General features: G+C 42.3%; 1 protein-coding gene across 2 annotated transcripts in view; it reads right to left on the bottom strand.

The window, feature by feature from the left end:
- Positions 1 to 26,066, bottom strand: part of SPTLC2 (serine palmitoyltransferase long chain base subunit 2) — a 164,092-nt gene that overhangs the window by 50,008 nt on the left and 88,018 nt on the right. For both annotated transcript variants that reach the window (XM_075926793.2, XM_075926794.2), the window contains exon 9: positions 23,471 to 23,597. In XM_075926793.2, coding sequence (XP_075782908.2) covers positions 23,471 to 23,597 — 127 coding nt within the window. The remainder of the gene's footprint in view (positions 1 to 23,470; positions 23,598 to 26,066) is intronic.

Here is a 26,066-nt window from a genome sequence, read left to right as displayed (position 1 = left end):
AAATGGTTCCTTTAAAAACATGAATCATGATGTTGGAAAGTATTTTATCTATAAACCAATAAAAAAAAATCAATGAAGTTAGCCAAAATATCCCTTTAAATCTTCCCTTTGTTTAAATTATAGCTACCAATGCTGAGCAATGTGTGAGCCTCCCATACAGCAGATTGGACTATTTGTAATTTAATATGGGAACATCTCAGCTGTCATAACATCATGATGATTGCTAAAAGAATCTGGCATTCAAGATATGCCATGTATTTATCACTAAAGATTGTGTACTGTATTGTTGCTTCCCCTTTTATGTTGAGTTCAACAGTTGACATTCTGTTCATAACATAATCCTCACCTTGCTCTCAAAACTACACGATAGATTCTTGGCACTTCAAGACTAGCATCTTTTTAACATTTTATCAGATCACCGCGTTCTACTAAATGGCCATATTTCCTCACAAGTCCACAATTAGAGACATGAGAAGCCTATTCTAGCCCAACGTTTAATTTAACTGGAAAAAAAAGTTTGAGGGCACCTACCATGTGCATAAGTCTTAAAGAAAAAATGTTTTTTAAAAAGAATTTTTTCGTAGATTGATCCAAGATACACTGCATGTACTGCTTCGGTTCTTCTGAAGACTTCTAAACTATACTTTACTACGGAAAGGGTAAGGAAAAAAAGAGACAGCAATTAACTAGCATGTTCCTGGATTCTCTTAATGCTAATTCCCAAATAAATGGTATTGGCTGCTTGGCAAGTCAGGTTACATTTAAGCCTTGAGTTTCCCAATTCTACAATGAGGATACAACACAATATCTTTAATTTCCTGGAGACACCCCACAAACCTTCCAAAGTAAGGGAAGGCAATTTGCAGACTACACGTAAGCTTTAAAGTCTACTTGGGATAGACTGTGAAGTCTTCTGTCCGCTAGGCCTGCTGCTTCAGTAGGTTTGCTTCTGCAGCCCTGGAGGTCTGCTACACAAATTCTTCCATCAAATCCTGGGGAATGTATCAAAATGCACGGTTCTGACTCAACACTAACCTTCAAAGCTTAATGTTTGCAAAGTACGTCACAATTTTTTAGCAAAGAATCTGACAAAATGTAGTCATATTAGCGTCTGTAATAAAAATACTTTCAAAATTAATGAGACTGTCTCAGAACATTTACAAGCTTCCAAGAGAGAATTACAAACAGATGGATTTAGGAAAGTTGATAGTTGTTATTCCCTTAAAAAACAAAACAAAACAAAACAAAAAAAACCCACAACCCCACACTGGAATCCTCATTCAAATGAAAACAGACTTCCAACCTGGACCAGAAAGTGCATAATCTAAAATGAACTGGTCACATCCTTGTTCACTTTCATTGATCAACTGCTTTCAAGATATAGGATTGCCAAGAGGTAGATCTAATTCTGCATAGATAACCCAAGAATTAAACAAGGGAGAACTGGGAGTACAGTGTTAACCTAATTATAAACAGATTGACGCATATATTAGAAAAGTCTATGCATCCACAAGTGCTGCCAAAACCCTGCAATCTAATCCGAGAGGTCAGACACCGGCATTAATATAGATGAGCATGCTGGAGGCCTGACTGATTTAGCAATCCAGTCCATATCAGGAATTTCTTTTGATGATCCAGTCCACACCATTTGTACTGCAGTACCACTTAGAGTTCTCTACCCAATCAGAGACATTATACAAACAAAATAACTCAAAGATCTTACAGTGGACAAAACCATGACAATAACTCATGTTCACAAACTGCTCTTTGAGGTAGAGTCTATGGACAAGCATATTCAGCCAGAAAACATGGTGGACTTGACATTATCTCAAATTAATTAGAGGACCAAAGCCTGGACTAACACACAGGAAATGAACTGCTCAACATACATACATCATTCTCCCTCAACTGGAATTGAAAACAATGTTTTGTCTGATGTTAAGGCATATAAAAAATTTCCCATCAGAACAATTGACAGAAAATTGTGTTTTCAATTAAATGAAATTCTTCAGCTGAACCACAACCAAAGATTCCTATGATGAAACACCACTTATCCTCTCCAAGAAGAAAGCATAGTGCATCATGGGGAACACAGCCCATACAACCAAGGAATCTCAATTATGGGAAAATGAGGCATCTGAACTACAATTCTCAGGAGACACTGCAGGTAGCATTATCAAAACTGCTTTTATTTTTTCAGCTGAAATTTCAATGATCAAATTTTGCCTGAGGGAAAAAAATTAAAGTTTACTGAAAGGACAATTTTTGTCCCACTCTATTGCTAGTGAGGACAGCACCTAAACAGTCTTCTGCACCATTATATGAAGTGTAATCAAAGTCTATACTAGCAGTTAAACTTTTTACTGCCCTTGGTTGAGGGACCTGCTGTGGACAGCCATTATAAGCAACAAATAGTTTCCTGTCCAGAGAATCTTATACCACTTCTGAAGTACGATTTATATGAACAATTAACTTAAAAATGATTAGCTGTTCAGTTATTTCCAGTTGACTGGTACAGGATATTCTTGTCATACGGATACAATATTAGACATGTACTGAACCATCATGTCTTTTTTTGCAGTAATTTGTATTGCAAAGTTGAATTAAAGAGCCAATGGTTTGGCAGGGTCATTCAACTTATATCCACTATTAGAGATTTAATTCTGTAACACAGAAATTAAGTTGTACTGCTCATATTCCAGTCCTTTCCGATTACACTGCATTTGCAGGTAAAATTCATAGGATAGCACCGGCAGGATTTACTTACCAGTGAGTTGCTTATTATCACAACTGCCTAGCCACAGAGATGGCAAAGTCATCAGCTCATTACATGGGAAGTTGTACACTCTAGGTTGCCAGCAAATCTCATGCTGTGCTAAGAGAAGATGAAGCAGCAAGCACAGGCCAAACCATTATTTTAACTACTCATGGGTACCTCTGGAATATCTAACAACACACAAATGGAAAAAAAAGTTAAATGCAGATGTCAAGGCCCAATCTTCCAGATTTCCTCACTCATGCCCACACCAAAGGGAAAAGCCATCTAAAATCCTTCCAAATTCATATTGACGCTTTAATCAGTCTTGCATTAAAAAGATACTTCAGAAACTGAAAGCTACAAGGACATCTTAGAAGAATAAAATCTGAAATGCAATGTTCTCTCACACAATGTAGATGTGATAAGCAAAGAGGAAATGATAGGAAACTGGTTCTCCGTAAAGCCTTTGTATAAACATGAATAGGCTGGTGTCTCTTTGAGGCTGACTCTTGCTCAAGACACAGGGAGCAGTAACATGAGGAATACGTACAAACATCACATTTCTTTATGAGCCAAAGAATTTGTTGGCATTAGCAAAATGTTACAAAAGGGATGTTTATAATGGACTTCCATGGAGATAGTTCAGTAGCTTTTGTAATATAGCAGCAATGAGTGCGAATTATATTTACCATCTGCCTTAGGCAGGCCCAGTTTTCCTACACTGGAGGCCAATGTCAAAGCAAACTACTCACTTGGATTTCAAATTGCAAAACATCAAAGCAAGACTATGGTGCTTGCTTATATTACAAACATAGATGACAGAGGATAAAACCTTTTCTTCATTCTTGAATCAGACAGTTCCAGGAGTAACTTATTGGTCTCCTAGCTTCACCAGTGAGTATATTTGACAAATATGCCTGTTTGCTACACAAATACAAAAGATGATAGACTGAAACTGAAGCATGTATGTAGTGTATGATGCATTAAAATCTCTCTATATATACAATTTTTTCCTGAGGGACGAAAGAGTGACATCCTGATTAACTGTGTGCCTCAAAGCCCTTCCCTCCACTCTCAGCTGCACAGCCTCTCTCTTCCCCAGCGCTCCGGGCAGTTGGAAGCCATGCGGCCTTCCCCACCCATGCTCGGGGGAGGGGATTGGAAGCCACGAGGCTTCCAGCTGGACCTGCTGCAAGGAGGCCTCAGGTCCAGCGCAGCCCAACCCACCAGTGGCTGGGGGGAGAAAGCTGGGCTGCCTACCCCCCGAGAAAGGGGGTTGGCGAACATAGCAAGCAGGGGGCCCAGCCCCCTAGTATTTAAAAAATGTTATGATACTAAAGCAACTTCAGACGACTAAAGTCTGTCAGACAAGTCAGCTTACTATAAATAGGTAGTCTGTGTGGAGACTATGTGCAGTCTGCAGATTCTACAGCAGTTTTGTAGGGGTAAAAGTGTGTGTGTAATATTATCTGATTAAAATATGATCATGTAGATCATTTGTTGCAAATATGTAACAGGAGTTGCAACAATCTTGTACAAAAAGTGGCATGTAGGGTCCTATGGAAAGGTTATGATTTGCTGAATATGATTATGATATTTGCATGCATTTATCATTTTTACTTGAAATTAGGTATATAGCAAATATTCACGTATTTCAAATAATTTGTCCCTATGGTAAGACAGGATATTTAGACAGCACATTGTGAAGGGACTAATCAAGTTCAATGGCTACATCAAAAGTGCACTTAACTCACAATGACCCATCAGAGATGCCCATCTACACTGAATGGACTTTCCTATGGACATTCTACCTCAGGTATAGGTAATGGCCACTGCTGTGACTTAAGCAAAATTGTGCATGGATGTATGATGTGCCCATGTGACTCCATACTTCATCTTTACCTGAAATTTTCCATAGCAAGAACAATGCAATTCTCTCCATATGGAAAATGACCTTCATTTTACCTCTTTTCTGCTCCAAATTATGGACTTTTACAAAGGGGAGTATTTAAACAAAAGGAATTGATATCCTAGCAATGATTTCGAAGCAACCAGAGATTTAACCTGCTACATGCTTAAACCAGGGAGAGATAAAAATGATGATTTTTTAAAAATGTAAAACTGTTTAATAATGATTTTTTTACTTTTTTTAAAATAAAATAAAGAATTTCTCATTTAAAAACAATTACAATTATATCTCATTGCAAACATGCTACATATAACTTACAGTCTCATAAAAATGAATTAATGGCTTTAAGTCTTAAGCCTAAAGTTCTGGGCTTTCCACTTCTGTTTTTCAGCAGACTAAAAAGTAACGTGCAAAGAAAAACACAAGCTAAGGAGTGTTTTTGTTCTGTGCTTATGTGGTGGTGGACTTTGGCCAAGCACAGCAGAAGAGTTAAGACATTGTCTTAAAGATAGAGACACCATATAAAGAATCTCTGCTGGCTACTTCAGAGCAGCTATATGTACTGGGTAAAATAGTTAACAGTCAAACAGTTAATATTCTGATCAACTTTATGCTTCAACTAAAACTAACAATTTCAATTCAGGAAAGTTACAGGTAAAAGACCTGTTTAAAAGTATGGAACCAAGATAAATGCACATCCATCACCCTTGCAACATGACATTCTCAACAGAAACAGACAAGGTCAGAATGTCTAATAATATTTTCCACTTAAGACACAGCTCACGAGAAACATACCATTTCAGTTTGCATTACAGAAACTATAAGAGACAACTCTAATTTTGATAAAGAATACACATATAAAGTAAATGTTTTAACCCACATAAATAGTACTCTTCAAGGTTTAGAATACACACCACCATAAGCCCTACATTTGCATTATTCATAGCCTTATAACAGTTGACTTTCTATGTCACAACTACACAGAACATCATTACATGAAACAAAAAGGGATTAGAGGTAAGTTTATTATTGGAATATTTAAAACTTATTTTCATAAAATTATAGCTATGCTTGTGCAACAGAACATACAAACAGCAAAGGCACTCATTTTTATGTATTTTATTTCCATATTTATAAGATTGGGTTTTTTATTTGTAACTGTGGAATTTTTCTCACGCTTAATTTACTTACTGAAGCAGCCTTAGCTTCATTAATCAAGTTTTTTTCTAGAAATTTCCTTCATATTTCTAGAGGATATAATTTGAGCATAAAATTAAGTTATCTGATAGATCATTGACAAGATCTCCAGATATCTTTTAATGTTGACATGCAGCACATAAAATTGTTTGAGTTCAAATTCTCCCTTCCCTCCCAATTCCCACTTTTGAGGCATAGTTTTGTCTACACTCCCTCTCAACAGAAGCAGTCCAAGTGATGTTTCTAGTCTGTAAAGGGACAAAACATGAAAAACATGATAGCTCCAGTCTTTGTAAGCTGTGCAACAAGCATCAGAAACTTGATTTCAGCTGGAAGAGTCAGTGGCAAGTGAGAGAAAGAATGCTGAACATTATTCAAAATTTACAGTTATTTAGCTATTTGGAGCATGTGTTTGTAGTATGCAGTGATTCAAACTTTACACTCTATGCCAAATTATTTTCAGCACAAAGATTTATACACATAACACTATATGTAATGCAAGAAATAACCCTTACATTGTTATACATTTCTTAAATTGAATTGTCCTGGCCCTCTCTCTCACTCACAAGCTGGCACAGGCCTCCCATTGAAACATAAGGTCCACACTGCCTCCCAGCTACCATTGTCCACGTATTGCTTGTAAGCACCTTAGACTAACAATGATCTTGAGAATGCTTCAGACTGCTTCTTCTGAGCTTAGTGTTATAAGTTGTTGTGGGTCTCAGAAGCATCCCACAGATGGGAGGAATAGCAAACTGAAGGAAGAATGCTACTGTCCAAGTGCATACATATTTCTTTGCTAAGTATAATGTCTGTGGGATTCAACTCACAGAAACAGTTCTTGTCATGAAACAAACTGTCAGAGAAAGTTTTCCACACTGGAGTACAGAAGTTGAAACATTTCCACGCTGGCTTCAGTGACCACAATAGAGACATGATTATGAGTGCAATTAATATTTCCTATGATTCTTTCCTGGCTAGCCTGTGCTTGGAAGGTCTCTCCACTGCGTACCAGTACAAATATCTTTTTAAATGAGAGAGGGTCTGAGAAATTAAAGTTTTCAACTGGGCAAAAGGGCCAATTTTTGACAAATGGTAACTTCAAAATTACTTCATGAAATTACTTTAAATCAAAGGATGTGTGTGGGGGAGAATGTTATGGTCTATTCTAAGAGGAACAACATTTTGAGGCAACTTTTTCCCCTCTCGCTTTTGGTACAATAGCATTGTGAGAACATCAGGAGTCCTGGTTGCAACCTTACCTATGGACAGACTATTGCCAATCCATAATACTGACAAATTCTCATTAATCTTAAGAGAATTTGCAATCTCAAAATTAGTTAGAGATGTAAAATACTGGTTAATCCGTTAACCGGTTAAATATTAGGCTGACAATGTTTAACCGGTTAACTGATTAAAGTGGGAGCCCGGGCTGGGGACCACTCTAGCCTCACTGGAGTAGCCCCCAGTCTGCAGGACTCCCACTCTCAGCCCAGCGCTGAGACTAGGGCTGCCACCGGCTCCCGAAGGACAGAGGCTGCTCCAAACACCGGAGCAGCCCCTGCCTACAGGGTACCTGGGCCAGCCATGGACAGAGGTTGATCTGGATGAGAGCAACCCTGGTCTGTGGTGGGTTCCCTGAATGGCCCCTGCTCACGGTAGGTGGGGAGCTGCTCCAGCCCCCACTGGTTACTGGTTAATCAGAACCAGTAAGCATTACCCATTTAACTAACCTGTTAACCTTTCACATTCCTAATTAGCATATCCTGATATCTACATGTACTAAAATGTATTGTCTGGTCACATATAAAACACTTACTCTAACATAACTGCATAACTGAGAGGTAGTCAGTGTATATGTGCATGGGTCTCATGCAAGGAAAACAGGAATATTTTGAATAGTTGTATCCATAAAGCAGGGGTGGACAAAAGGGCCTCCATGGGCCTGATCTGGATCCTACTGCTTCCCTGCTCCCAGGCCAATCAGGGACTGGGGTCAGGGAGGAAGCACATGAAGTTTCCTCTGCCCGGCTCCCACACTGCAAAGAGTGAAAATGCAGCCCAGAGCAGGAGGAGACTTTGTGTGCTTCCCTGCCCCCAAGCCTTGACTGGCCTGGGGACAGAAAGGAGCATTCCTGAAGTCTCCTTCCACTACCAGGGGCACGGGCACCTAGCGGGAACCTCTGGGGAGGGGGCAAAGACTTCACACGCTCCCCAACCACCAGACCAATCATGATCTGTGGGTGGGGAAGCAGGGAAGTATCATGGCCCTGCTCCTTCCACCGGAGGCTCTGCCCCTTCTGGGGTGACCCAGGGCCACTTAAAACATTTCTGAAGTGACCTCCTAGCATATGGATAGGTTCTTTCACTGCTTTTTTATATTGTTTTTACCTTAAGAATAAAACATGCTTATTTAGAAAGAGCTGTTAGTTAATTACTGCAGGTAATCTACCAATTAGCTATTTCTGAAGAGAAGGCAGACGTCAGTTTAAGAAGCCTCCTTTTCCTGGGCCAATGCAGTGAGGGAATTATTCAGCTTGGAAATACCCTGGTCATAAAGGGTGGGAGAAGTCTAGAGTTCGTGCTCTTGCAGGACCACAAACGGGGAATGTGAGTGTAACTGCCCTGAATGTGACACACTGCATAGTCTTTGACAGAGGTAGTGAGTTACTCCATAGTCCTGCCTCTCAAATGGCTGATAATGACACTTATTTCTGAAGCTGATAATATGTTTGAGTGCCTTAAGGATCAGTGGGAGAAGGTTGGCTACACAGTTGGTTACACAGCAAGATGAACAGAGTTAAAAGCCTTTAAAAGCTGATGAGATTGTAGAAGCGCTAGTGCAATGTCTCAATCAGACTTCTGAATACTTTTTCCTAGCATATTTGACTACAAGCATTATGTCTTGGTAGAATGGCACAAGAGAGACATAGTTCAGAGACTTCTATAATATCCAGTATTATTTATCGTACTCAATGTCACAGGATCTTACCTACGTCTGGGTTTGGTGGACCCCTTTGCTTCAGATTTTTCCCATCAAATCAAGGCCTTTGGTACACTTAAAGTTAGCAGCATACCTAGGTTGCTTAGATTTATAAAAAAATTAACAAAAAAAAAAAAAACACATCCCAACCAAGAGAGCTATGAAAAACTTAAACAATGAATAGTCTAGTAGTACATTAAAGACTAACAAAACATGCAGATGGTATCATGAAGAGTCCTAGTGTAACTGCAGTTATACCAACAAGATATGCCAGCATAATCTGGACTTCTGTCTGTAAGTGAAAAATTGGATCAAAGTCGCTATGTCAGACAAGGCAGTGAAAAAAATTCTCCCCCAAATGCCATACTTAGGTTGACCTAACCCCCACTGTAGATACAGGTAAGTCAACTGAAGAATTTTTCAGTCAATTAGCTACTGCCTCCAAGGGGTAGATTAACTAATTTACCAGAAAAACAATTCTTCAATTTAGGAGTGTCTGCACTACCAAAGCATAGCTGCAGTGCTTGTAATGTAAACATAACCTTATTTCATTTGGGGAGCTGGGATAAACTATGATGGCAAAAACACTTGCTTGTACATGCTACATACCCACTAGAAAGATTCACCAGTATAGCTTTACCAGCATATCATTTCTAGACCCAGAATCAGACAGTTAGTATAACAAACATGAATGAGAGGGGAAGGGCAAGAGAAACAGTCATAACCAATTTTGAAATATCTATTTTAACTTTGTATTCCACAGGTATTACTTCTATGGTAATAAGAAAAATTAAGATCTGTTGGCAAGGTTAGAAAACTGCTTGATTCTGTAAGTGTATTTTTCCATGGAGGAGGCACTTATGAATAAGTTCACAAGAACTAGGCCCACCAAATTCAGTATATAGCTTCCTCTTATCATAAAATAAACCAGTGGTGCCCAACCTATGGATTGCGACCCCCTTGGGAGTTGCGGCTGTCTTTGGGGGAGGGGGGGGGGGAGGAGAGAGAGAGGGAGAAGAGAGGTTGCAGCGCTGTGATTCAGGCCAGATAGTATTTTCTTTTCCCGGCTTGGGTGCCTGACATACATGCAGCAGGGGTGGGGGGAACAGCAGGCGAATGGAGTGGCATTTAAAGGCTTTTAACTCAACCTAAATTTTCCCAGGGATTGAGAGTGCAAAAAGGTTGCGCACCACTGAAATAAACCAAGGTAAAGGTATGGTTCTGCCAAGAAAATGAGACATGCCTGGAATGAGATTGCTTCTCTCACACAGAGCCATATAGAAAAGAGACAATCACTGGGCAGGTGAAAAGGCTGGCTGGGAGTGCCCCCTCCTCCTCCAGGACTGTCCCAACCCCAAGCTTTCCACCCCCAGATGCCCTTTAGGAGAGGTGGAGGGTCTTAAGTTCTTCCCTCTCCCAGGTTGCCGATTTATATGGGAACATTGCTGGCTGTTCCCCATCATCACAGACCATGGGGAAAGTGCATAGTTTGCTGTGTTCCTCACTCTGGCTGGGGAGTGCAGGGGGCAGATGAACCAGGTCTGCCCCAGCCTTCAGGCATGCAATGCAGCCTCCTCTGTTTACACCCACTAGAGCTGCATCAGCCATACGGAGATGCTTCTCACCTGGCCCCAACCTGCTGCCATGAGAGAGGGCTGGGGTAGTCCTCTTTCCCAGGGAAACCTGTATACTGAACTTCTCATCCCCAATCCCACCCCAGAGCAATGATTTAAATGAAGCATGTACATTTTTATTCTATTTTCCAAGAAACAAAAACTGAGTTAAGAACCCAACACCAGTTAAATCTTCTAGTACTAAATATTTTCAAAGCTTTAAAAGAAAAATGACTTCTTGTGCATGCTTGAAAAAAGCTCTCTGCTTCCCCCCAAAAAACACACAACATAAGGAACAGTGTTTTCTTTCAAAAAAAATTCTGTAAACATTTAGGTACCACTCATGAGAGAGATTCAGCCTTGTCCACACTAGGGAATTTCACAGCTAGGTATAGTTGTACCAAGGTAAAGGAGTGACTTGCACCAGGGTGGTTTATACTGGTGCCTGTCACTACTTACATTAGTTTTTCCAGAACAAGTACAAAAAATCTGTAGAGCAGAGGATGGTATTTGGTCATATGAAGTCAGCTCTTCCCTCCAGCTGCTACTAGAAACTAGGACCACTGTTTAGATTTTAAGCACTCTGGGACAAGGACTGCCCTTTGCTACATGTCATACCATTTAGAAAAGTATTAACTTCTTATATTGCAACAGTGCCTAATTCGGTTTTATCATGTGAACAACTGCTGTTGTTGCTACAGAGATAGTGTTTGATGGAGAAAGGGGTCATATCCATGAGAATATTCATGCCCTATCTCCAATCGACCCATTGTTCAAAGATTTATCATCCACTTATTAAACAGTTTCATTGTACTTCCCTGTATCTCTATAACCATCTCTTGCCTCGTCTTCTACTTTGCTTGTACTCTTGGAAGAAGAAACTTTCATTTTGTTCTGTATTCGTACAGCACAACACACAACAGGGTCATGGTCTAAGACAGATTCCTAGCCTCTACAATAATACAAATAAGTAGGGCCCTACGAAATTCAGGGTTCATTTTGGTCAATTTCATGGTCCTAGGATTTTAAAAAAATAGTAAATATCATGATTTCAGCTGTTTAAATCTGAAATGTCAGTGTTGGGGTCCTTACCCAAAAAAGGAGTTGGAGGGGTCTCAAAGTTACTCTGGGGGGTTTACGTTACTGCTACCCTTACTTTTACATTGCTGCTGGCGGTGGCGCAGCCTTCAGAGCTGGGCACCCAGAAAACAGCTGTCACTTTCTGACCACCCAGCTCTTAAGGAGGCACAGAAATAAATGTGGCAATACTGCAACCCCTCTAGAGCTCCCTTTTGGGTCAGGACCCTCAATTTGAGAAATGCTAGTTTCGCTGGTTAAATCTATAAAGTATTGTGTAAAAGCACACAAAAGAGCACATTTCAAGGGGAGGGAGAGACAAGACCGTATTTCACAGTCATGAATTTGGTAGGGCTCTACAAATAAGATTATATAAGAAGTTTGAGACCCTCTAATCTAGTAACTCCTATTCTTGTGCTTAAAATAAGAACAAAATTCCATACTGCCCCGCCCTAGCCTAGAACTTTTTTCTGCCATCTCATCTGCTAGCAGTCAATCATTCCTGTTCAAATGCTTCACCTGATAAACCCCAAATCAAATCAGTATCATTTTAATTGTAACAAAAAATTGGAACTAGCAAGACATGGGCTTTCCACAATAGAAATACTACTTCCCTCCCAAGGTTTGAGGATTAGTGTTCTAGAAGCATTATGTAAATAGAGAGTGCTATACATGTACTATTTATTGAGAGCCAAAAATAATTTAGTCATTTTATTTACTCTCTAAATTGATGAAGACAAATAAAGAGAGATGAAAACAAAGCTAGCTTAAGATTCAGGTTTCTTAACCATGTCCTGGTATAACAATTCAAATTTTGTAACTATGTAAGCCTAAGACAATATACAAATAGCAAGAGTTGCTATGCTAGAAACAAGGGGAGTGTACACACAGGTATCGTTTGTGACCTGAAGTAGTGTACTATAAAGTTTTTATCAGCACTACAAAACACCACACTGTTGATTAAAAGTCAAGGAAATCATACTAGAAAGTGCTGACACCCTGACCCACTAAACTCAGCATCAAAGAAAAGATAACAATACAAGTTCTAAACAAACAATACAAGTTTCTAAACAAACATTCCTCACAGGGCCAAAAGATTTCCCCACCCAGGTTAAAACAGTTTTCCTGGAGTCTGACTGTGCTCTGGGGGGAGGGGGACTGTGTGTTAGGGATGCAGCAGCTCACAGGATTTAAAAGACCCCCTGCTGAAGGCACAAACAGTGAGTGATGTTTATAGCTGACAGTACCCTGAGGAGAAGCAGGAAACTCTTTATGACCCCCAAAGTATTTGTTTCTCCACCAGTTTCCCAGCCCAGCTTGAGATTCTCAAGGGTTGCAACAAAAAAAAGTTTTCACTTTGCTCAAATTAGTTTTGACTGGTCCCAGGATTCCTAAGGTGATAACTCAACACCTCATTAACAAGTCCATTATTGGGGAAAATTCAAATGAGCTGGAGTTTAATGCTAATTGAATGTTTTCAAATTCTGCCTGCACAAGAACTTTTTATTCCCCCTTCACCTGCAATAGCAGACACTGCTTCAGTTTGAACTATAGAGAGATTGCCCAAGTCTTGAAGTTGCAGACAAGGTATATTTTTAGCAGGTTATAAACACGGGGCTGGAAGCCACTTTAATGCAGTACCAAATGTTGTTTGTGGGGCTGCTCCTTACGTTGTATTTTGCATTATTATAGCAGTGCGTGCATATGTAGGGCTCACCTCTGCTAAGAAAAATTTGCCTTTTTTTTTTTTAATTAAAAGACAGCTAGCTTGTAAAAACCTACCGGAGACCAGGCACAAGGTAGTTTTATCTTAGTTTAGCTAGTCTAAGGCTACTTCTTCACTGCAAAAAAAGTGCATTTTTACAGCAAAACAGTCTTCTTAAGATAGCTGTGCCATGTAAAATGCTGAGGGAAATAAGGCATGATGGTTTCTACGTTGACACAGGTAGTGAGGTCAACTTATGGGAGGAGATATAGGGTTGACCTTAAATAGGTACATTGAAATAAAGACTACCTGTGCCCTTACAGATCAGGCTACTAAAGTTTACTTCTTTTAAACCATCTTCCAAATCCTATTCTGCACCCTTAGCACAGAGCACATCATGTTATTTTCAGTCCTGACCTAACAAGTGAAAAGAAAGCATTTACTGTTTGAGCACAGGAAATAGAAAGCTACCATATCTAGAGAGGGTATCACCATGGGTGGTGAGTAATATAGGCAAGGGAAGGCATGGCCTTCCCCAAAAGACCAGGGTGATCTCACCCACCACACTCCAGCTCTGTGAAGGCTGGGGCTGCAGTTTAGCTGCCTGGCTGCTGTGGGGGAACTGGGGCCAAGGATGCACGGTTGCTCCTGTGGCCACTGCTGAGACTGGGACTACACAGTTGTTCATGGGGTCAGGACCAAGACCACCCATCTACTCCCAGGACCAGGGCTTGCTCCTAGGACCTGGGCCAAAGCTTACTCCTTATCCACATGGCTGCTCCTGGGGCCAGAGCTGGGGCCAGGGCCACGCATCTGCCTGGTTGCTCCTGGGACGAAGGCGGGTGGGGGTGGGATTTGCTTTAGGAACTGGGAGGAGTATAACCGGGACTGGCAGCTGCCTGGCACTGGGAGAGGGGTATGCAATAGACTTTGGTGGAGGGGGCAGCACCATAGTGGAGGAACTGGGGGTGTAAGATGGTGCCAGTAGCTCTGGTGGGTATGGAAGGGGTGGGGCTGGGGCTTGACTCCCCAAGCCAGGCTTTCACCCACCTCCCATGTGCATCACCAACTTAGACAAACGCGTCAGTGTTAAGAATTGCTCAAGAATGCCCCATGGGAAGAAACCAAATTCTGAAGTAATTATCTTGCTGATTTTCCTTCTCGACCTTCCACTTTCCCTTGACCGAGTAAAAGAAAAAAAACATAAGCAGTTAAAAAGCAACAGTCACAGCTTTAGTACAGATTTTAGAAGTTTAACTATTAAAAGTTTCTGGGATATTTTTGGAAGGCAGGATGTGTTTCCATTTCCAGTAATATTTATTTATGCTCAGAAGTATTTGGGCATACTTGCTTAATTGCCCTTTAGGGTGCGTCTATACTGCACCCTTACTTTGAAATAAGCTACGTAATTTGCACTATGCAAACTGCATAGCTTATTTCAAAATGTCCCTTAACCCTTATGAAATGAGGGTTACAGGAATACCAGAATAGTGCACCTGTTATTTTGAAATCTATTTTGAAATAATTGGCTGCTTTAAAAAGACACGGAATAGCTATTTCAGGATACTTCCAGTACCCTGAAATCGCTCCGCATTGTAGACGTAGCCTTAATGAATATCTTCCTTTTTTAAATGAGCTCTCTTGCTAAGGAAAATTCTTGTAGATTTTCCCTACACTTCAATTCTATCACCATTCAGCTGAAATCTGTTCGTAAAACTCTTCACTGCAGAATCACAAAGTCCAGAAATGGCTGCCCCCTCAGTTATCCAGTCTAGTTTGAATATTACACACAGGACCCTTCACTACACCATTGCCATGAGTATCTTTTGTATCCTGTATTTGCAACTTCAAAAGGACAAAACCTCAATTCCCCCCCGCAAATCTTTTTTCCATTTCCTAAATGCTCTTAATATCTATCTTAAAATTTCTCCTCCTATAACTTCATTTCAGAGCTCTTTGCTTTGCTAGTTTCCTTTTTTGTGAATGACTGCCTAGTTGGTAACAAGAGTAATTTAATCAGATTTGATGTTAACAAGGCTCAATGAATTATTTCATATTCCGGAGCCCCATGTTAGCTGAAAAAACAAAAGTTCAAATTGTTCAGTCTAAAAGGTTAAAAAAAAAAATCACAATTTGTACCAGACTGTGTTTATAGAGACTATTTCATATTATACGGAAAGGAAATCTCTTCTGAGGTGTGAATCAGACATGCTATGCCAATGATGTTGACTGTTAGTAATATCTCCAATAGAGACTGCAAAAGCAATGGAAGAAGGCAGCACACAGTTATTCTTCAGGAATCTAGCAAGCATTAGCCTCCTTGCTATTGCAAAGATGCCGATGTTCCCTTCTTAGCTCCTGTTCATTTTGTGGAAACATTCAAAGGCTCCAGAAAGGAAATTCATAGGATCAATTTCAAGACTATAAGACTGTGTCCCTTGGAGTGGTGGACACTCAGGTTAGCATGGCAGGGACTCAAGATTATATTGCTGCAGAGAATGATTTTGAGGAGCGCCTGCTAAGACCAGCAGCAGAAGTGGCAGCAGCTGCCCAAAAACAGAAACATAGTTCAGACAGAGAGCTGGAATGGCCAGGTTTTCCAGCCTACCCCTCCAGCAGCATTCCCTGTAAGATTTTCCATCCATGAGCGGAGTGAGTTGTGTCTTGTGCACCAATATTGAGGTCATGTGCTCTTGTTTGGATGTGTGCCACTGTGGCACCCCCCAGTTACTAACAAATATCTTTTATATGTTTTTAAATGTTATGGAAGAAAGAATACTAAAACAAGGGATAAACAACAAGGTGCATGACTTTAAATAATATGAAATCAAATATATAAAATTAATACTGCAAAATTTGAGTAGCTATTTGGTGTCTTTTTATATGCAAAACACATACACAGCCTACTAGGAGAAGATAATTGTTTTCAGCTTATGACCACTAAGGAGCTTAAGTAAAGCCACAGCTCCTTCTGAGCATATTAAGTTTTATGGAGGAAACTCAAGGAAAGGTAATTTACCTTGGATGGAAAGGACACAAAAAGAACTCCATCCCCATCATCTAGATCAGTATTTCTCAACCTTTTTTAAAAAGTAGCCCTTTAAAAAAAATTATAAGCACCCCCCCAGAGCCAGGCACTCCTAGCCCCCCTGCTCTAACCCAATGTACCCATCTTGCTCCCCGAGCCAGGTGCCCCCAGCCCCCTGCTCTAAACCAGTACACCCACCCTTCCCCCCACAGCCAGGCAACTCCAGTCTCCCCCACTCTAACCCAATGCTCTCCCCTCCCCCAGAGCTAGGCACCGGACATATGGTAACCCTACCTTTGAAGTGCCCGCTTCCACCACCCAGCCTTGGTGGCTTGTCTGCAGAGAGGAAGTAGCCTGCCAGTGCCAAGCTCGCTGCATGGAGCTGTACAGTCCCACTCCAGCCAAGTGCCCCCCTAGCATGGTGCCCAGGGGCAATGGCCCCCCCTCCACTACGCCACTGATGTGGAAGCTTATTGTGCCGCTTCACTGCCTTTTAGCTACTTTCTGTAGCACTATGGGAAAGGGGGATGCGTTGTACTGAGCTGCTGGCGGGGGTGGGGGTAATGCACGTCTTCAGGTTCAGCTGCCCTCCCCGCTGGAGCATCCTGGGGAGGCAGCCGGAGAGGAAAAACTAGGAGAGGCAGCTGTGGAAATGATTTTTTTTCCTCTCTGCCCAACCTGCCCCCCAACTTGGAACTGCCCTGGGTTTTACTGGAGCCGCCACTGCAGCCACATGATTTTCCTGCCAGGAACATGTGCACAGTGGCTGTTAATGTCTGTGCACGTGGCTCCGAATGTTCAATTTGACAGGCACATGGTGCTGCCCCCTTCCTGATCCTCTCTGCAGGGCAAAATCCTGGACATTTTTTGCCAAATGTCACTTGTGCTGAGGTACCCCCCAGACTTCTCTCGCATACCCCTACGAGTACAAGTACAACTGGTTGAGAAATTGTACTCTATATCTGCCTCAACATGGACAGCCTCATTGCATCCCTGCTCTAGTCAGAGCATACTGAGGCAGCTCCCCGCCATGCGGCCTCGCCAGCCTAGCCATGTGGCATCCACCGTAGCTGGAACCGGGGTTGTGGTGAAGCTACCCCAGTAGGGACAGCCTCACCATGGCCCTGGCTCCAGCTGCCCGCCAAAACTTCACCATGCCCTGGCTCCAACCAGAACACACTGGAGCAGCAGGGCCATGTGGCATCCGCCGAGTAAGCGCCCACCATCATGCCACTTCCAGCAGGAAAGTGAGTGATGAGTGCTGCTTTGCGGTTCTGCAAAGGAGGTGGGTAGGCCTAGAATTCTTTGTGCACAGATGCACACCTTAGAGGAAACTATACCCTCTACTTACACAGATGCATGATGTTTTTAAAGACATATGGGCTGCTTTGGACAGCACCATGTGGACACCTATTTTGAATGCCAGCAGGCAATAAATAGTTAGCACTGACCGATTAGCTCAGACAGACAATGAGAAGTAAAAAGGAAAGCTGCTATTCCAATCTAGGCTGCATATTCACGTGCTGTCACTTAATTAAATCTAGTCAGCCTGCATTCATCTCCTGCCTGAACTATGCAAATGGCCATGCTGGTTTCCATGTGTATTTTATCTAGGGTGTCTACTTACTAACATCCTATTCACTAGTGACAGCCTGCTGGAAAAACCTCAAAGGGAACATTTACTCCACTGCAGTTGAATTTCCATTGTAGTAGCAGCAGCAATATATGGTGTTGCAAGTTTGGAGACTCCCCTCCCCAACAACAACTCCCTACCCTGATGCCTGATGAAATTGAGAAATACTTTTGTGAAGAAAACTCTGTTTCTTTCTTACTATTGCCTAACATTCTATCCAACAGGGAACAGTACCTAAAAACAGGCTCTTTTGTGCTTCATAGTCCATCTGCTTCTACTGCTTATTCCTCACCACGAGGCCATCACTGATATACTAAGACTTTTTTGATGTTCCTTAAAAGCCATCATCCTTTGTGACATGTTGAGCAGAAGCCCACGGGTGACAAAGCCAGAAAGACTGTTCTTAGTGAACACTGAGGGTATTTCTACACTACCACCCTAGTTCGAACTAGGGTGGTAATGTAGGCAACCGGAGTTGCAAATGAAGCCCGGGATTTGAATTTCTCGGGCTTCATTTGCATAAAGCCGGGTGCCGCCATTTTTAAATGTCCGCTAGAGCGGACTCCGTGCCCGCGGCTACACGCGGCACGGACAAGGTAGTTCGGACTAGGCTTCCTAGACCGAACTACCGTTACTCCTCGTGAAACCTAGTCCGAACTACCTAGGAAGCCTAGTCCGTGCTGCGTGTAGCTGCGCGGCACGGAGTCCGCACTAGCGGACATTTAAAAATGGCGGCGCCCGGCTTTATGCAAATGAAGCCCGGGAAATTCAAATCCCGGGCTTCATTTGCAACTCCGGTTGCCTACATTACCACCCTAGTTCAAACTAGGGTGGTAGTGTAGACATACCCTAAGTGATTACTGCCTTTATGTTGATCAGAGCCCAGAGCAAGAACACAGAAATTCAACTATCAGCTCCTTTTGTGGCTTTGACAAAGCCCTTGCCTGACTCAGTTTTGCCCATTTGTAAATAAATCTTAATTAACTGCCTATAGGACAGTGAAAGAATATTCATAAAGCACTATGTATTATTCTTGATTTCAGAGATATTCAATAGCAACCCAGTACGTATAGCACATAATCGGTCTACCTATTTCCCTTCCACAGTTACCACTCATCATTAGTGCCACTATTCCTGTATCTCGCATAATTCTACTTCCCAAATGTTGGACACTGTTGCCATGTCCTTAGTGCTTGTGTTATAGGTGCGAACAGTTCCTTAACATTATACTGAGGTGCATTTCAGTCTACACAATAGAGTTTTACCAGCTTTCTCCAAGGAACAGGACTGTGAAGCAGCAGTGACTTTAAAAACCACATATAAAGAAATGTTGAATTAGTGTCTTATATTATAGTGTTGCACTGAATAATTTGAAAAGAATCATTTCAAGCAGTCATCATCCCAGAAAGAATTACCCTGATGGGAACAAGTCAAAAAAACCTCTTTAAATAATCTAATGATATTTTTCAGGAGAGAGGAGCCTGCAGTGATCTACTTACTTGAGTCTAGATGAACAGTGGACTTCAGCTTTCCAGGATTGTCAAATCCAACAATTCTGAAGAGCACTTACATTCACATGAAAATGTCTTAAAGTACATGACATCTGATATCACATACTAGCTCTCAAAGTCTTACAGTTTTTCTTCAGTCATATAGAAGACTTACTAAAAATGCCAGTCCTGCTACAAGCCACCTTAAACTGCAGTAATGCATGCTCACTTTAACTATTTATGTGAAACTCCCAATTAGTTACATTTTCTTCAGTCTTCACTTGGTTCAACAGAGCAGATATCAGAAGTACAGTAGACCCTCGCAATTCATTGACTTGCGATTTCACATATTTGTGGGTCTCTCCTGTTCCCCACCCATTACACTCCATACCCCAACTGGGAGGAGACACAGGGTTGCATCCTTGAAGGATTGGGTGGGTGCGCTGTTGCCAGATGGCAGCATCACTCAGGGCCTTCATGGTGAGTTCCCTGTAGTTCCCAGTTTCCCCATGCGGTCGGGAGCTGCCACCCCCATTATTCCCAAATGTCACTATTTGACGTGGTAGCAGAAATGCATCCACCACAAATGACAAGGTTTTGCTGTAAACTAACAGAAGCAGTGCTTGACAAGATCAACTCTTATATTGGGAAATGATCAGCCAAACTGGTTCTGACAGTGTCAGCTTTAGGAAAGGATGCAAGACTCAACTCTTTGCCAGAGATGTATAAATCAGTAACTGACTGTGGGGTAAACACCTGTTCCTAGAAAGCAAGAAAGGAGGGATTTTAGTGCAGAACATTAGTACCCAGAGCCTGGGCTCCAGCCTGAGTCCAAACAGTCTACACCCTGCTATTTTTAGTCCTGCAGCTCAGGCCCTGTGAATGTGAGTCAATTGATCCAAGCCTCTCAGGGTACATCTACACAGCAGCGTTATTTCAGAATAACTGATGTTATTCCAAAATAACGTAACTGCTTGTTGTGTAGATGCGGACTATTTTGACAAAGTCAAAATAACGTCGAGCTGGAGGACTTCTTACTCCAATTCCTGTAACCCTCATTTTACAAGGAGTAAGGGAAGTCAGAAGAAGAATGCTCTACCTTGGACTTCCTGCTGTGTACACAGCGCCAAAAGCCGAAATAAGCTATTTTGACTTAAGCTATGCAATTGACATAGCTTGAGTTGTGTAGCTCAATTGAGTTGAGTTATTTTGATTTTAGCCCTGCTGTGTAGATGTGCCCTGAGACTTGGCACCACAGGTTTTTCTTTGCAGTGTACCCTTAAAAGCACTCACACGTGATGTAACTACAGATAGCATTGCTTTCCTCTTTGCCTCGGTGATGAGCTACTTTTGCTTCCAGAGCTACCACCAAAGCAACAAACAACATTTATTTTACTTTACTATAATACTATAAACAAGTTAAGATTATTCCTGATTTAAGGTAAGCAGAAAAATTACAGTGTCGTGTCCAACATTCTTTCATCAAAAGGGTTCTGTTAAGTCAACTAGTCTGATGGCCTTAATGTTAATATTGCTTGCAGTTTTGTTGTAGACTTTTGGTCCCAGGATTTGAGACAGATAAGGTGAGTGCACTAATACTTTTATTGAATTAACTTCTGTTGGTGAAAGACAAGCTTTCAAGATCATCTTGTCGCTTTCACCAACAGAAGTTGGTCCATTAAAGATATGATCTCACCGACCTTCTCTCTCACTGATGACAAGTTTCAGAGATATATTCATGTCAGTCTCTTTAGGCAAAATAAGGAGTCTGGTAGCACCTTAAAAAGTAACTAAAGACTTAAGCTTGTGTGATTTGCAACAAACGAAAGAAAAAGAAACAGATAACAGGGATTGTGACAGGGTGGCGCAACCCAGGGGGTGGAGAGTGACGGACCGGTTTCCCCCGCCTTGAGAGAGACAGCAATGGCAGCTGGAGAGTGCCGCACGGCCAGCGGTTTGGCTGGCACTCCAGCTGACGCACCGGGGGAAGAAGCCCCAAGGAACGCGGACGCCAGCGCTGTAGGAGACACAGGGGGCGGGGCCCGTGGGGCGGGGAAAGAGTAGGCAGGAGAGAAGCCAACGCAGGTGTGCTGGGGAGGAGGGGGTGGATGAGCCCCGTGGTGGGAGGGGCAGCTCCCCAGGCAACATAAAGGCAGCAGGGGCACTTGGGCGGAGGAGGTCAACCGGAGGAGCAGATGAAGGGTCTCCGGGGCCTCGGGGAAAAGGCAGACAAGCAGCTTGGGTGAGCAGGGGTGAGGAAGCAGCCCAGGGCTGGCGCAAGTAGAATCGCCTGCAGGCTGATGAGTTGCGGCACCTAGCCCCATCAGCCAGGTGAGGGGAGAACGGATATTTTCCCCCCACCTTAGGGCCCTGGGCTGGGGCCTGGAGAGAGGGTGGGCTCAGTCCTCTTCACTGGCTCACCCCAAGCGGGGTGTGAGGGGGGCCCAAGCGAGCCCCCTGGTCAGGAGGAACGGGCCGGGGGATGGTGAGTGAGGTGGCAAAGGTGACAGGAGGTCACGGGGGAGGCGCGATCCCTACACAGGGATACAGACATGGAAGTGTTACAGCAAAGCTAATTCAATTGGGGAGGCTATAGATATGAAGATGAGACTAATTAAAGGTGAAAATGATTTTTTATAATCAGAGTGCCATTCCCAGTCACTATTCAAACCCATTCTTTGATGGAGTCAAATTTGCATATGAATTCCAGCACAGTAGTTCCACATCGCAGTCTGTTTTTGAAGTTTTTTGTTTGAGAATGGAAACTTTCACATCAGCCATACCACCAAAGGCGTGTTCACCAGCACATTTACTAATGTGATTTATGCCATCACGTGCCAGAAAAGCCCCTCTGCCCCTCTACACTGGCCAAACTGCACTGTGTCTACACACAGACTAAATGGTCACAAATCAGACATTAAGCATGGCAACATACAAAAATCAGTGGGAGAACATTTTAACCTCCATGGACACGAAGTTACAGATTTGAAAGTTACCATTCTCAAGCAAAAATACTCATTCTCAAGCAAAAAAAAAAAACAGACTGCAGTGTGAAACTGCTGAGGTGGAATTCATATGCAAATTTGACATCTTAAGAATGGGTGTCAACAGGGACTGGGAATGGCTCTCTCATTTCAATAAATAGTTTTCCATACTAGGTATTTTCATCATCTTATCCATGTCCACTTTGAATAAGTCCTGCTGCATCACTCCTCTCTCTGTATCTTTTACTTCATGCCTCTGACAAAGTGAATTGCAACTCACAAAGGATTATGCCATAATAAAATAGTTAGTTTTAAAGGAGCTGCCATACTCCTTGTTGTTTTCTCATCACAGTTACAGAACAAATACAATTCTTCAGTGCATACTACCATCTTGTGGCCAAAAGCTCAAAAAACTATGATCCAATATATTTGTGTTTGTTTTAGAATTCAAAAAAAGGTGTTTTGACTGCAAATGACCTGGAGGCTGCGTGAAATGCAGCAACTTCAATTTTTAAAAAGGCTGATGAACAACAAACATGTTATATTGTAAATAAAAAGCTGCTTGACCCAGCTTCAAGTCTGTTTTGAACAAATGTCTTAATCTGGAGTGATACAAATTCTAATTATTGTAGCTCAGCTGCTAAATATTTCCAATGACTCTGAAAAACTCAAGTACTGCATCTTTCTCTAAGGGTCCCAGTATTGCAAAGGGACAGGTCACTCCTAGGGACAGGTCACTTGAAGGAGGGAGATATAATGTGTTTAAATTTGCCTTTTTTTGAGACAGATGTACGTCAATACAGAACAGAAAATTCAGTACAAAATGTCAGTTTAACCTTTCAGGTAAGATTAACCTGCCCTACCTTTTGTTAGAATTACCTTGTAGACAACTGGCAGAGCTTTAGAAAGTAAGGATGCTACAACTAATCAGTGAATAACTTGCTTATTGTTTAGGGTTACCAAAATACATATTAACATGACTGGCAGCAAGCGCAATTACCAGCGCCAAAGCTATGAAAAGCTTCAGCTTCCAACAGTCACAGGACCCGCCCCCTCCAGTATTGAAAGCATTTAACCAACAGAAAAGACTTACCAAAAGTTGTACCATCTTCACCCATAATGCACTTCATGGAGGCGAGGATTTGCTCTATGACAGGCGGTGACAGTGAAGTGGCATAGACTGCGCTATGAGAATGTGTACGGAGGTAGTCAATCAGCTCCTGACAAAATGAACACAGGTGGTTTTCAGATACCCCCCTCTGTCAGCTTAAAGCTCTAGGTTCTTGTATCACCATGACCACCTTATAAATTGGTAGAACCACACATTTCACATACATACTCTGCAAGTCACCTGGAAAAGTCTGGGAAACTCATAAAAAGCTTCTTAAGACATTTGTAACTAACTACTACAACTAACACAACAAAGTCTTGTAGCACATTAGAGACAGATTTATTAGGGTACAAGCTTTTGTGGGTAAAACCCACTTAATCAGATGAACTGGAGTGGAAATTACAGGGGTGGGTGGGTGGGTGTGTGTGTGTGTGTGTGTACGTACGTACGTACGTACACGTACGTCCCCGGCCGCCTCGCCGCCCGCCCACAGGTCCCCGGCCGCCTCGCCGCCCATCCTTAAAAAAATTTCACCTAACCCTATTGCAAATTCCTCATCAACTATACCATTTACAAAAGGACGTTTCTCAATTTCTCACATTAGCACACCATCTCCTACTTCAAAGAAGGGTACTGCTGCAACGGAACTTAATGAAAATGAGAGAGTAAATTTTACTGGAGTCAGAACACCTGAATCTTTTCATATTAACCAGGAACTTCAGGTGTCTGTGGCAACTACACCTAAACAATTAAGAAGGCGTAGTATAAGATTTTCTGCAAAGAGAACTCCTATGAAGAAGAGGAGTGATGCAGTGGAAACAATTCATTCTAAGAGAAGAAGTGGTGCTTCTAAAGCCAATTTACTAGGTTTGTTTAAGTTATTGATTAGTTAGTGCTTTCTTTATAAACAGAATAGAAGTAATTAATTCTGGGATAGAGAGTACGCTTATTAAGTTTGCAGATGATACCTAACTGGGTGGGGTTGCGACTTCTTTGGAGGATAGGGACATAATTCAAAATGACCTTAGCAAGTTAGAGAAATGGTCAGAGGTAAACAGGATGAGGTTTAATAAAGAGAAATGCAAAGTGCTCCACTTAGGAAGGAACAATCAGTTCCATACATACAAGATGGGAAGCGACTGTCTAGGAAGGAGCATGGCGGAAAGGGATCTAGGGGTCATAGTGGACCACAAGTTGAATATGAGTCAACAGTGTGATGCTGTTGCAAAAAAAGCAAATATGATTCTAGGTTGTATCAACAGGTGTGTTGTAAGCAAAACTCGTGAAGTCATTCTGCCGCTCTACTCTGCACTAGTTAGGCCTCAGCTGGAGTATTGTGTCCAGTTCTGGGCACCACATTTCAAGAAAGATGTGGAGAAATTGGAAAGGGTACAGAGAAGAGCGACAAGAATGATTAAAGGTTTAGAGAACATGACCTATGAAGCCAGGCTTCATGAACTGGGCTTGTTTAGTTTGGAAAAAAGAAGATTAAGGGGGGACATGATAGCGGTTTTCAAATATCTAAAAGGGTGTCACAAGGAGGAAGGCGAAAATTTGTTCCTCTTGGTTTCTGAGGACAGGACAAGGAGTAATGGGCTTAAAGTGCAGCAGGGGAGGTTTAGATTGGACATTAGGAAAAAATTCCTAACTGTCAGGGTGGTCAAATATTGGAATAAATTGCCAAGGGAGGTGGTGGACTCTCCCTCTCTGGAGATATTTAAGAACAGGTTAGATAGACATCTGTCAGGGATGGTGTAGACGGAGCTTGGTCCTGCCTTGAGGGCGGGGGGCTGGACTCGATGACCTCTTGAGGTCCCTTCCAGTCCTATTATTCTATGATTCTAAGTTAGCTCCCCACACATGCTAGGTCCCATGGAGCTGCCTGCCCCCACCCCTGCTGCTTCCCACAGAGGCAGCTGTGCAGGAGGGCCAGGCGGGAGCTTGTCTTTGAAGGGAGCTGCCCTGTTCCGCTGCCTCTAATAGAGGCAGCAGTGCGGTGGTTGAGGGGAGCAGGCAGGAGCCGGTACACACAGGAAGCCGGCTTTCAGACTGGCTCCCTGTACATATGGGTTCCCATGGAGTTGCCTGCCCCGCCTGTGCTGCTGCCTCTTTGGGAGGCACAGATGGGAGCAGATTTGCGCAGGAAGCTTGATTTTCAGTCATGTCAAAAGCCAGCTCCCACCTGCCCCTCTGCGTGTAAACATATAACTGTTGAAATTCAGCAGTTACACGTTTACAAAAAAACCCCACATTTGCTAACATTCCTATTTTTAACCTGTTATTATAGGCTGCAAATCTGCTTTATAGCCACGGACCATATTTGCAGATCGGATGCATATAAAAGTTTTGCGTCCGTGCAGGACTCTATCCATGGTCCATGGATGCTTGGAAGTCCACAGACTACTTTTAGGATTTCCAAGGGGGTCTACACCTCTATTCTAAATATTTTAGAGCAGTGTTTCTCAACCAGTGGTATGAGTACCCTTAAGGGTACTTGAGCGAAGTCTGGGGAGGGGGGGGTATGTTAACAACTGAAATTTGGAGAAAACTGAATTTGTGTTTTAAGTTTTACAGCGCT

The sequence above is a fragment of the Pelodiscus sinensis genome, chromosome 5, assembly GCF_052426305.1.
Source record: "Pelodiscus sinensis isolate ZL-2025 chromosome 5, ASM5242630v1, whole genome shotgun sequence".
NCBI lineage: Eukaryota > Metazoa > Chordata > Testudines > Trionychidae > Pelodiscus > Pelodiscus sinensis.
Note: the sequence above shows the minus strand (reverse complement) of the source record. Positions and strands in the feature narration are given on the sequence as shown.